Source organism: Rhineura floridana, chromosome 14 (assembly GCF_030035675.1).
Source record: "Rhineura floridana isolate rRhiFlo1 chromosome 14, rRhiFlo1.hap2, whole genome shotgun sequence".
In the NCBI taxonomy this organism is placed as follows: domain Eukaryota; kingdom Metazoa; phylum Chordata; class Lepidosauria; order Squamata; family Rhineuridae; genus Rhineura; species Rhineura floridana.
The window spans coordinates 24,653,990-24,666,959 of record NC_084493.1 but is presented as its reverse complement, the minus strand read 5'-3'; the positions used below and the strand labels follow the sequence as shown (position 1 = coordinate 24,666,959).

The window sequence follows — 12,970 nt, the reverse complement described above, 5'->3', positions numbered from 1 at the left end:
GACCCATTGAAATAAATGAACATAAGGGAGTCATGTTCATTAATGCCAATGGGTCTACTCTGAGTAGGACTAGCATTGGATGCAACCCAGTTTATATTTAACATTACACTATTTGCGGGGTGGGGGGAGGGCTAGAGATGGACCATAGCTCACCTGCATGCAGAACGCTCCAGGTCCAAGCCCAAAACGTCTCCAGTTAAAGGATCAGGTAGCCAGCAATGGGAAAGAGCTCTCTCTGTCTCAAACCTTGGAGAGCTGCTGTCGGTCAGAGTCTCCGAAACAGAGCTAGATGGGCAAATATTCTAACTATCAAGGCAGCTTCTTGTGTGTAGAATCCCTTCTTTGACATGGGGACCTTTTTGGGGTAGGCAAATAGAATGTGGGAAGGCAACCCAGTTTCCCAAGCACAACAGTATTTGGCGGATGAAAAAGGGGTACACTTTGTGTGCATTCAGGGAACCATGGGGGGGTCTCACAGTATGCCAGCAAGCAAGCTTCCCTCCATGTGAAAGCTCACTATTTCAGTTTAGTTTAGTGCGGTTTTTCTTGTCAGTCCCAAGATCACCTGCTTTAAAATAGTAACATCTTCAGAACTTCACAGGCGCGCAAGCACAGCAAGCGTTGTGAGATTTGTTGGTGCAAATTGGGACACAAATGGGGACACACCCAGCAGCTGGTATACTCTGCTGGGGAACAGGGAGGGTTGCCTCTTTGCAAAGGTATGAGCTCTCTCCCGTCGAGGGGTTCTGACTTTTTTGCACAACATCCTGCATCTTACAGTAAATCTTCAGCTTTTGCAGATGCATCGTTTTTTGAATGCTGGGTGTGTGGTTTCTTGAACACTGCGTATGAGAACAAAAAAAGTATAAACCCCCCCCCCCATCCCTGCCATCCCTAATGTGAAGCCTGGCTACAACATATAATCAGTTAACTCAGGGGCGGGGAACTGTTTTTCAGCCCGAGGGCCACATGGCCTCATGGACAACTTTCCAGAGGCCATGTTCCAGTGGTGGGTGAGGCCAGGGGCAACAGTGGGACCATGTTTGCACTTTAAACAATCATGGCTTCCCCTCCCCCCCCAAAGAATCCTGGGAACTGTCGTTCGTTCAGGGTTGTTTGTTCTTAGCTGAGAGTTGCTAAGAGATCCCTGTTCCTACATTTGACAGAGTGGCTTAACTGTCAATCCCTCTTCCCAGGGAACTCTGGGAATTGTAGCTCTGTGAAGAGAATAGGAGCCTCCAAACAACTCATCACCTTTAGATGTAGCTGTACTGCCCTCAAGTCGAGTCCGACTTATGGTGACCCTGTGAAAAGGGTTTTCATGAGGCCGAGAGGCAGTGACTGGCCCAAGGTCACCCAGTGAGCTCCATGGCTATGTGGGGATTCGAACCCTGGTCTCCCAGGTCGTAGTCTAACACCTTAACCACTACACCACACTGGCTCATCACCTTTAACTAAGTCCATTTCCCAGGATTCTGGTGCGCCAGTTGCGCCCGTTCCTGGAGATGCCTGATTTGACTACAGTGATGCATGCCTTAGTTACATCCCGTTTAGATTACTGTAATGCGCTCTATGTGGGGCTGCCTTTGAAGACTGTTCGGAAACTTAAACCGGTACAGAGAGCTGCAGCCGGAGTGCTAACTGGGGTTGGTTACAGGGACCATACAACCCCCTTGTTACGACAGCTCCACTGGCTGCCAGTTTGTTTCCGGTCACAATTCAAAGTGCTGGTTTTGACCTATAAAGCTCTATACGGCCTAGGTCCAGGCTATTTGTCAGACCGTATCTCCCCATATGAGATGGTGTTGAGATCCTCAGGAGAGGCCCTTCTCTCAGTCCCAACACCTTCGCAAGCGTGATTGGTGGGGACGCGAGATAGGGCCTTCTCGGTGGCTGCCCCCAGGTTCTGGAACTCTCTTCCTAGGGAAGCACGAATAGCCCCTTCCTTGCTATCCTTCCGTCAGCAGGCAAAGACTTTTTTATTCCGACAGGCTTTTGGACTAGAAGATGTTTAAGATAGGGCCTCATAAGGTCTGTTGTATTGTTCTATGGTTCTATTCTTAAAGTTTTAAATTGTCTTAGTATTTTAATTGTATGTTTTATGTTTTTAATGTTACGAATAGTTTAATTCTATTTTAATTGTATATTTTTGTATGTTTTTTACCTATGTGTAGTCTTTATTTGTAAGCCGCCCTGAGTTCCAGTTTTGGAAAAAGGGCAGGGTAAAAATAAAGATTGATTGATTGATTGATTGATTCTTTGGGGGAAGCCATGACCGTTTAAGTGGAATAATACTGCGCTGTAGTGCGGATGTGGCCTGGGTCAAGCAGTGGATGCAGCTCTTACCTTTCTGCAGTAGGCTACATTCCGCATTCCAGCTGCACAAAAGTCAGACCACACACAGATCTCTGCGTCCTCCATCCAGTCAAGCAAGAGGCATTATCACAGTTCAAGGTCACATTTTAGCCAGTCAGTACATCAGTGAGAGAGGAGGGGCCTTGTAGTCTGATACCTGGAGGGTCACAGGTTCTCCATCCCGGTTGTCTTCTTCTTCTCCTCCTCTTCCTCCTCCTCCTCCTCCTCCTCTTCTTGTTCTTCTTCTGTTTTTAAAAAATTATGTTTTCCCTTCAATAACATTGTTTCGTTCATTTGCAAACGTAGGTTTCAGGGGGGGAAAACAGTTAAAATTTATTTTGATTTTAATTGACTCAGATTACTTTGATCAGGCAACAGCCTTGCTCTAATGCCCTCCCCTTCTCATAATTCACTAGTCATCTAGTTTTCTTTCTCAGTTTTCCCAAAGAGAATTCAACAGCGGTGTCTGGTGGCTCCATGTCTGTCGGGCAGTGGACTCCACTCTGGGTTTTAGTCCAAACTTTCAAGGAGCTGTCCAAGGTGCTTCAGAATTCCACTGCCCCACTGGCATGGAGCCACCAGCTGCCTCTGGAATTAGATGATCAATGAATCGCCTTAATCTGACCAGTGAGTAGAGGCCATTTTCCCACCATAAGCTGTTAGGTAACAACAGACCAGCATAAAAGGGCTGGTCTCCAGTGAATGACATTCCCTGTATTTCCTGGAGGGCAGACCAGCATAAAAGGGCTGGTCTCCAGTGAATGACATTCCCTGTATTTCCTGGAGGGCACGCCTTGCTCATCAGATGTTCCCCTTCTAGAAAGGTTTTTGCATGCGATTGTGTTTTCCTTCCCATCTGTGTGCTTTGGTCCCTTCCCTTCCCTGCAGCGGTACCCAGGGAAGTAGCAAGACACTGTTCAGTCAGCGTTGTCCCTGTTTCTCTCCAACAGGCCGTCTGGCCATCTGGTACGGAATGCATTGCCAAGTACAACTTCCACGGCACTGCCGATCAAGACCTCCCGTTCAGCAAAGGGGATGTCCTCACCATAATCTCCGTCACCAAGGTAACCAACCCATCCCTGCTGCCAGGGAGCAAGCAGAGGTTTTGTGTGTGTGTTTGTATGCCTGTATGTGTTAAAAAAAATTGCCCTTTAGTAAAGCTCCTTCACCCAGAGCCTTCTGCCTCCTTGCCTCCTACAGGCTTCTCTAGGATAAGAACATCGTAAGAACCCTGCTACATCAGACCAGTGGCCCATCTAGTCCAGCGTCCTGTTCTCATAGTGGCCGGCCAGCCAGGTGCCAGTGGAAAGCCTGCAAGCGGGATACATTTGCATAGTGCCTTGCTGTGGCACCTGGAAACCCATACTTGTTTGGAGAGGGGCAGGAAGCCACTCAGATCTGCAGCCTTGTAGAGGGGGGTGGAAGTGATTTATTTCAAGGCATTTGTGTCTCACCTTCCCACCTATCTGATGCCAACACAGCAACTCTGAGCAGGGCTTTCAGTGTGGCTGCCCCTGTTCTCCGGATCAGCGCCCCTGTTGAGATAATGACAGGTGCCCACTATATGTATCTTCTGGAAAACAAATTTTTTCTTTCTTTCAACAAGCTTTTTTCACGGGGAAGGGCTGTAGCTCAGAGGTAGAGCATTTGGCCTGCCTGCAGAAAGTACCAGGTTCAATCCCCGGCATCTCCAGGAAGGACTAGGAGAGAATCCTGCCTGAAATCCTGGAGAGCTGCTGCCAGTCAGTGTAGACAATACTGTGCTAGATGGACCAATGGTCTGAATCAGTATAAGGCAACTTCCTAAGTTCCTGTGTGCAGCTGAGTGAAAAGGTATCTGCCTTAGGTGTCCATTTTGTATTGTTTTAAAACCTGTTTAGTTGGTTTTTGTACTGTTTTAAAAAACTATTTTAACTGTTTTTATGATATGACTGTAAATTGCCTTGAGACATATATGTAACAGGCGATTCATGAATGAATAAATAACAACAACAACACTCAACCCCCCAGGACAGATTGTATTATGCGTCTTTATCTGTGTATTAATAGTAAAACAGCATTGAAACAGTAGCCAAGAAAACATCAAATAACAATCACAAATTAGACGCTGCCAAATGCTTGGACAAGATTTTTAATTGATGCCTAAAAAATAGTAGCATCTAGGTACCTGTTGAATACACCTGCGGAGGGTGAGCTGTAGTCCAAGAGCCATAAAAAAGGGTCCCCAATAACCACCCTTCTTGCTTCTGGAGATAGATGGGAACAGCTGTGCAGGTCCCAATTAATAACCTGGGTACCATATTTCAAACCAGCTCCGGACATTCCTTATGGACAGCTCTGATCAGAGCTCATAGCAGTAGTCTAATTAGGCTGTTACCAGAGGATGAAAAACTGTGTCAAGTTCAAAGGATGGCTGTGGAGAAGTGCTGCGTTCCATGAGCCTTGTTGTGGGGAGGAACATTTGTGGCTTTTTAGTTTACAAAAAAGGCAAGTAAGGGAAGACATGATAAGAGGTGTACAAAATCATGTGTGGTGTAGAGAAAGCAGATGGGGGAAGTTTTTCTTTCTCATGATGCAAAACCTAGGGACTTCGGATGAAGCTGAATGTTGGAAGGTTCAGAATGGACAGAAGGAAATACTTCTTCATACAATGCATAGTTCATAGTTTAGTACAGTGGCACCTACCCTTTGGAATTCTCTCCCCTTAAATATTAGCCAGGCACCATCTCTGTTATCTTTTCAGTGCCTACTGAAGACCTTTCTCTTTCAGCAAGCCTTTTAAGTAGAGACTTTATCCCAGTCTGCGTCTGTGTTGGAATTGCTTTTTAATATGTTTTTAAAGCTTTTAAAAAAGATGTTTTTAAAGCTGTTTTGTTTTATATGTTTTTAAGGATGTTATGTTGCAATATATTTTAAAAGTCTGTTTTTATGCTGTTTTAGACTGTTTTTAGTGCTTTTGTTTGCTACCCTGGGTTCCTACTGGGAGGAAGGGCGGGATATAAATCTAATAAATTAATAATAATAATAATAAAGAATAGTTAAACTGTGGTATTTGCTGCTGCAAGATGGAGGGATGGTCACCAACGTGGAGGGCTTTAAAATAGGAGTAGGCAAATGGTTGTTTGTTTGTTTATTTATTAAATTTGTATCCTGCCCTCCCTCCCAAAGGAGCCCAAGGTGGCAAACAACTAGCAATAAAACAAGAAAATACTTCTTAAAAACAAAACATCTTAAAAGACTGGAGGCTACTAACCACACTGGCTATAAATGGCTACTCAATTCATGGAGGATGAGGCTATCAGTGGCTACTAACCACAGTGGCGATCGGAAGCAGAATGCTGTGGGAATAGTGCCATAAGTAGACCTCTGTGAGAACTGGATGCTGGACCAGATGAGCCTTTGGCCTGACCCATCAGGCTCTTAGGTTTTAGGACTGGGCAGAGGAGAATCCAAATGGGAGATCTTTGACGGTGTGTAACGTTTGGCTATCCACTTGGAATAATGCTCAACGTAGCTATATATTACCCCCAGTATCGGAGTCCGTATGCCTCTGAATACCAATCGCTGGGAATCATGAGTTGGAAAGTGCTATTGCACGTAACCATATGCATCTGGTTGGACACTGTCAGAATAGGGAGCTGGATTAGATGGAGGCCTTTGGTCTGATCCAGCAGGGCTCTTTTTATGTTCTTAATATGCTGGCATCAGCAAGATTTAGGCATTCCGCTTTATGGCTGTGATTTGCCTTCTTTCCCTAGCGGCCTGAAAAGGGATGGGGAAAGCGATATGTCATAATTAATGTGAGCGTTATTTAAAACTATTTAAAAGTATGCCACTTGGTCAGGTCCCAGCGAGAGGATTTTTTAGGTTGAGCAGTCCACATTCGCTAGGAGCAGCTAACCACTGACAATGTGTCCAGCTGCCTGGCAAAGCTCAATTTCAGTGGGACACATAACTGGATATTAAGCCCATCATAGGCAGAAAAACATTCTGCGGTAGCCCATGGTGGAGTGAACATAATCATAACCAGAGTCTATTTCTATAAAGGGCAGCCTGAGATCTTCTGGTGGGGCACTCTTAGTTCCTCACGCTCCTTTAGTGTGGCTGGCCCTGCCCTGTGGAACCACCCCTTCTTTCTTTCAGGCGTCTCCTGAAAGCTGAATTTTTTAGGCAGGCCTTTAACATTAATTTTCTTTTCCAACCAAAGCAGCACTTACAGATGCTTTTATAATGGTTTTTAACGATATTTTTATTGGTTTTTAATTCTATCATGTTTTTGTTTGTTGTAATGCCACCTTAATTGAAAAGTGTAGCTTATACATATTTTAATAAATAAATTTCAATAAATGTATACTGCATTTTCCACAATACATCTGTGCTCAACGTGGTCCTCATAAAAGTACAACAGCAATACATAAACATACACAGTAGTGTATTGGTACTATTAAATACAATGGTGCAATCATCATACATAAGATTACTACCAAGGACCACTAAAAAAACCCCACCAACAGTTAACTGTTCATTTGACATACAACAAAATGTGAGCATAAAGCTCACCAGCATGTCAAGGCTGTCCATGGCTACTAGCGTCAATGTGTTTTTAGTGTTTCTGTTTGCCGCCCTGGGCTCCTGCTGGGAGGAAGGGCAGGATATAAATCACATCATCATCATCATGGACGTGTTCTGCCCTCCACTGTTGGAGGCAGTATGCTTCTGAATACCAGTTGCCGGGAATCGTAAGGGAGGAGAGTGCTGTTATGTTCACATCCTGCTTCTGGCTTTCCCATAAGCCTCTGGTTGGCCTGATCCATCAGGGCTCTGCTGATGTCCTTAAGTAAAAATACCCAAGAACTTCACATCCAAAAGTAGCCACAAAGCTGATGACATTTGTACCTAGCAATCTCCCCTTCCTCCAGTCATTTTTGCTTCACTCCAAAGGCCAGAAAGCCCCCTCAGATTTCTTTTGGAAGCAGGCCCCCTGATGAAGGCTCTCAGGGCTGGAGCGTGCAGCAAGGCAGGTGGAAAACAGCCATCCCCTGATGGCCATCACAAAGTCTCTCTCCCCTCATGTGAGAGATGGCCATGGCTCAGTGGCAGAGCATTTGCTTTGCATGCAGAAGGTGTCGGGCTCAGTCCCTGGCATATCCAGGTAGGGCTGGGGAAGATTTTGTGCCCAAAACTCTGGAGAACCACCGCTAGCCAGTGGAGACAATAATGAGCTCCATGGTCTGAGTCAGTATAAAGCAGCTGCCCATGTTTCTAGGGGTTGCTGTTAATGGATGTTTACTCAGAGTAGACCCATTGAAATTAATAACTGTGATGAACTTAAGCTCATTAATTTGAATGGGTCTCCTGAGTAAACATTGGTTACATTCCTACATAGCAGTGAGTGGCCTTGAGTAACTGGTGCATCACCTGGGACTATTGACAGCATGGTGGGATAGGGAAGCTTCTGTTGTCAGTGGAATCCACTTTCTCTCAGCCGGGTGCTTTGTGGATGGTGGGAGACAGGAGCCCACCTGAGCCCAGTCCTTGGGGCCAGGATGCCACTATGTACTGGCCAAAGATGGAGTGCTTTCTCAGATATACCCATGTCAGTTCTGGCCTTACTGGGGGGACAGACCAGCATCCCACAGGGAGGGAATCTGGGCTGCTATTCAGCCTTTGGTGCTTCTGGTGTTCTATTTGTTTTGCTAAGAATGTTTATATACCACTTCTCAACAGAAAGTGTTGAAAGCAGTTTCAAAGAGGGCAACAACTTAAATATTATCCAGTCTCTGGCCATATCATAAAATGCATTGTAGAGCAGCTTTTCCCAGCCTTTGGGTCCCCAGATGTTGCAGGACTACAATTCCTATCGTTCCTGACCATTGGCCACGCTGGCTGGGGCTGATGGGAGTTGTAGTTCAGCAACATCTGGGGACCCAAAGGTTAGGAAAGGCTGTTGTAGAGTACTGTATTGTAAAGCATTCTAAAATATCTTGAAACTGTAGTGGGAGCTTTTGTAAAAGAGTTCTTTGCAGTCTTATAGATGCCTTGCTGGGCAAATTGTATAAGCAGGGAAAGGGTGTAGGTAAGTGGTAGAACACACTTTTCCATGCAGAAGATCCCAGGTTCAATCTCTGTGCTGGGAGAGAGCGTCTGAAATGCTGGAGAAGGTCTGCCAATGAGAGCAAACCAGCCTTCGCCAAGTTAGTGCCTTCTAGATATTTTGGACTACAGCTCCCATCAGCTGCAGCCAGCAGGGGGAATTATTAGGGATGATGGGAGCTGTCATCCAAAACATCCGGAGAGCATCAAATGTTTCATCGGACCAAGACTTAGGAGGCTGCCCATCTTGGTTCTTTCATTGTCTTTAAGGGCAGAAGACAGAGAGAGCCACAACTGCACAGTGCTTTGGCCACTTGGTGCGGAGCTATGACAGCTGCCCATCTGTAAATGGAAAAAGCAACAGAAAAGAAGGCGAGCAGAGCAGGGAGTAGAATAGTCCTGCTGACTTATTTGGGATGTGTGGGGAGTGTGAACCCCTTTTGTTGTAACTCACCCACTGCTGCTTATGACTGCTTTCCCTTGCCAGGATCCCAACTGGTACAAAGCAAAAAACAAAGTGGGCCGTGAGGGGATCATCCCGGCCAACTACGTGCAGAAACGGGAAGGAGTGAAAGCTGGAATCAAGCTTAGCCTGATGCCGTGAGTATGGGCAAGAAAGGGAAGCCTGTTTAACCAAGCTTCCTGTGTAGCTCTGATCTGATGTGGACATGTGCCCTGGGCTCCTTCTTGAGGAAGGGCGGGATATAGACAATGAATAAATAAATAAAGTGCCTAGATCAGCCTTCCCCAACCTCGTGCCCTCCAGGTGTTGTGGACTCCCAACTCCAATCAGCCCCAGCCAGCATGGCCAACAGTCAAGCATCAAGGGGGGTTGTAGTCCAGCAACATCTCGGGAGCACCATGTTGGAGGGAGTCTAGATCAGGGGTAGGCAACCTGTGGCCCTCCTGATGTTGTTGGACTCCAATTCCCATCAGCCTCAACCACCAGACCAGTAGCCAGCAACATCTGGAGGGCACCAGGTTGGGGAGGGCTGATCTAGATGAACACGAAGATTTTTCAGGGAAGAGTGTGCCTCAGGCCTGGTGCCAGCTCACATTCATTCATTATGTGCCAATAGTCTACCCCTTTTATTCTCACAACTACCCTGCAAGGTAGGCTAGGCTGAGAGAGGCCCAAAGTCATCCAGTGGAAAATATGACTGCGTTGTGAATTTGAATCCAGATATCCCTAGCATAAGTCCATCACTTATCCGTGACATCATACCAGCTCTTAGCAGCAGCTTACTAAGTGCACCCACACTTTCTGCCTCTTTTGCCTCTGTTCCCATAAGTAGATGGAGGGAGGGACCCTTCCTGGGACCCACTGAAGGGCCATAGCTCAATGACAGAGCATCTGCCCTGCATGCAGGAGTTCCCAGGTTCAATCCCCGGCATCTCCAGATAGGGCTGGGAATGTCCTCTGCCTGTAACCCTGGAGAGCCACCGCCAGTCCATGTAGGCAATGCTGAGCTAGATGAACAAACGGTTTGACTTGGTACAGGGTAGCTTCCCGTGACGTGGGGTGTACACTTATTGTGCTTAAGGTACAGGCGATGGATACTCTGTGCTTGTTCACAGATTGGTATATTCTATGATAAAGGAAAGGCAGCCGTTTAGGAGATTTAAATGAGTAAAATGGTGTGTGTTTTTAAGACCCCCTAAGACCACATTGGCCAGACTCTGGGGCTCATAGTCTAGAAGTTCCAGTTTTTAAAATCTTAATGTTTCTAGTCCTCATTGTTTTGGTGGATAAATTAAAAAAAAGAAACCAACCAGAAAGGTATATTTTTCAGGAGAGCCACAGAAGCCAGACACTGGGCATTGTATCCAGTGTTAGTCATACTCAGAGTAGACCCATTGAAATTAATGGACTTGACTAACTTAGGTCTGTAACGAAATGAAAATATGTTTATTGATCCAGTGACCGTTGCAAACTATCAAGCAAACATTACAAAACCCATTACGCCATGGACTATTAATCCCGAAGCATTTTAGCCCTAGTGTCAATGACAATACTTAAAAATTTGGCAACATTTAAAATGACATAAAGGCTATTGCCATTTAAGAATATTGTACTTTCAAAATGACTGCATCAGATCTACCAGAAGCCGTTCCAAAATGGGGTGCATCAACCTGTCCCTTGCACTCTTGTAAAAAGTACAGTACAAAAGCATGTGTTCTATAGTCTCAACAGCACCTGAGCTGAATCTCACAAACGTTTCTTTTTTTAAGGAAAGGATGTTTCTAGCTCTCATTGTTTTGGTGGATAATTTTTTTTAAAAAAACTGTACATGTACATTTTACAAACATAATCTCTACAATTGTTAGGTCTATGTGGTTTTTTTTATTTTTAAATGTAACTTGAAATACTTGGGTATTGATTCCCAAGTGTCAGATACTGAATGAGATAGAAGTTTCCGTGTGGGCATTACAGGAAAGAAGGCACCATCTTACATCTTCTCAACCCAGCTAGCACGGCTGTGAGAGTTTAAAAACCTATAGGCTGCAGCAGCTGGCCAGTGTGAAACACCTCACAGGGTCGTTGTGCAGATAGTCAACCATTGAGCCCTAGATTGTGCGGGGAACCTTTGGCCCTCCAGATGTTCCTGAGCTGCATCTTCCATCAGCCTTAGCAAGCCTGGCCAGTGATCCAGGGATAATGGGAGTTGTAGTTCAGAAACATTTGGAGGACCAAAGGTTCCACTTACTTGATGTACACTGAAAGTGCTACAAAAAGGGTTAGTGATGTGCTATGCAAATTGTTGTGGCTGCAGGTTCACTCTTTTTTTTCTCTCTCTCTCCCTCTGTCCCCTGGTCCCTCTTTTTCTGTCTTCCCCCCCCCCTTAGCTGGTTCCACGGGAAGATCACGCGTGAGCAGGCCGAGCGATTGCTCTACCCGCCGGAGACAGGCCTCTTCCTGGTGCGCGAAAGCACCAACTACCCCGGCGACTACACGCTCTGTGTCAGCTGCGAAGGGAAGGTGGAGCACTACCGCATCATCTACTCCTCCAGCAAGCTCAGCATCGATGAGGAAGTCTACTTTGAGAACCTCATGCAACTGGTGGAGGTGAGGCTAAGCAAGGGGGCAGCTCACGGAGGCGGGTCCAGCGGTGGGCGGTGCTACCCTCCTGATACTGCCATTGCTACTGTTTAATTGGGGGAGGGCTGTGGCTGTGTGGTAGAGCAGCTGATTGGCATGCAGAAGGGTCCAGGTTCAGTCCCTGGCATCTCCAGGTAGGGCTGGGCAAGATTCCCTGCCTGAAACCCTGGAGAGCTGCTACCAGTCAGTGTAGACATTACTAAGCTAGATGAATGAATGGTCTGACTCAGTACAAGGTTGCTTTCTATGTTCCTGTGTGACACTTGGATCGGTGTGCCCCATGTGGGGAGCCCCAGAACTGCAGGCTCCAGTTGCTCAGAAAATGCCAGCCTGCCGTCAGCTAGGGCTAGGGAATAGCAGATCTCCATTTTTGTTCTGCCCCTCCTGCATTTCAGGTAAACTAGCATTTCTGAGATTGATCCTCAAAGTGCACAGTCTGCCGCAGCAGATGGCTGTCTTCCCTTCGTGTGTGTCTTTTGCCCCCTTTGTGTAGGGAAGGGCCCATAGCTCAGTGATAGAGCACCTGCTTTGCGTGCAGAAGGTCACAGGTTCAATCCCTGGCATCTTCAGGTAGGGCTGGGAGAGATCCCCTGCCTGAAATTGGAGAGCCACTGCCAGTCAGTGTAGACAGTACTGAGCTAGATAGACCAATGGTCTGACTCGGTATAAGCTTCCGATGTTCCTAACTGGGTGGAGCAGGGTGGCCGTGAGATCAGGGCTGCACGGATCTCCCTGTGGCACCAATCAGGCATTCCCACTGGTGCATCCACCTGGCCACTACCCTGCGCCTCCCCATCCAGGTAAGCTGCAGCTATCTCAGTGTCAGGAGGCTGGCTGGGTGCCAACCCATTGTCTGTACTGGCTGGGCCCTCTCTGGGATCCCTCCTTCAGGATAGTTTAGTTTTAGTTTAGTTTAATTTCATTTATAAACCGCCCATAACCAACGGCTCCCTGGGCGGTGTACAACATAAGATAATACAATAAATCAACAAAAATCACGAAATATAAAAATACAGATACATAATAACAATAATGTAATATTAAGATCACTAAACCATTAAAACATTAAAATACTTTAACATGAATTAAAATGCCTGGGAGAATAGAAAGGTTTTAGCCTGGCGCCGAAAGGATAGCTGGGGCAGGTTGGAATAGGACAAAGGGGAGTGTAGGCATCTCTTCTAGCACCTTGTTTTATACAAGTAGGCCTGGGTGCTCTTACTTTTGAGGCCTTGGAGTGAATTATGCTCATTCAGGCTGCCTTATCAATATGAAACTGCCTTTTGGCTGTATTTTTTTTGTATTTGTTTTTTTAAATTTTATTTAAAAGCATCTCTAAAGATTGCTTAGCCCTGGAAAACCTCTCAGCAATAGTCATTAAAACAGTGTCCTTGAAACAGTATTATAAAAACAGGCATCTAT

General features: G+C 46.0%; 1 protein-coding gene across 4 annotated transcripts in view; it reads left to right on the top strand.

The window, feature by feature from the left end:
- CSK (C-terminal Src kinase) overlaps positions 1-12,970 on the top strand; it is a 113,990-nt gene that overhangs the window by 84,614 nt on the left and 16,406 nt on the right. For all 4 annotated transcript variants that reach the window (XM_061595276.1, XM_061595280.1, XM_061595277.1 and 1 more), the window contains 3 exons: positions 3,306-3,419; positions 8,936-9,048; positions 11,296-11,515. In XM_061595276.1, coding sequence (XP_061451260.1) covers positions 3,306-3,419; positions 8,936-9,048; positions 11,296-11,515 — 447 coding nt within the window. The remainder of the gene's footprint in view (positions 1-3,305; positions 3,420-8,935; positions 9,049-11,295; positions 11,516-12,970) is intronic.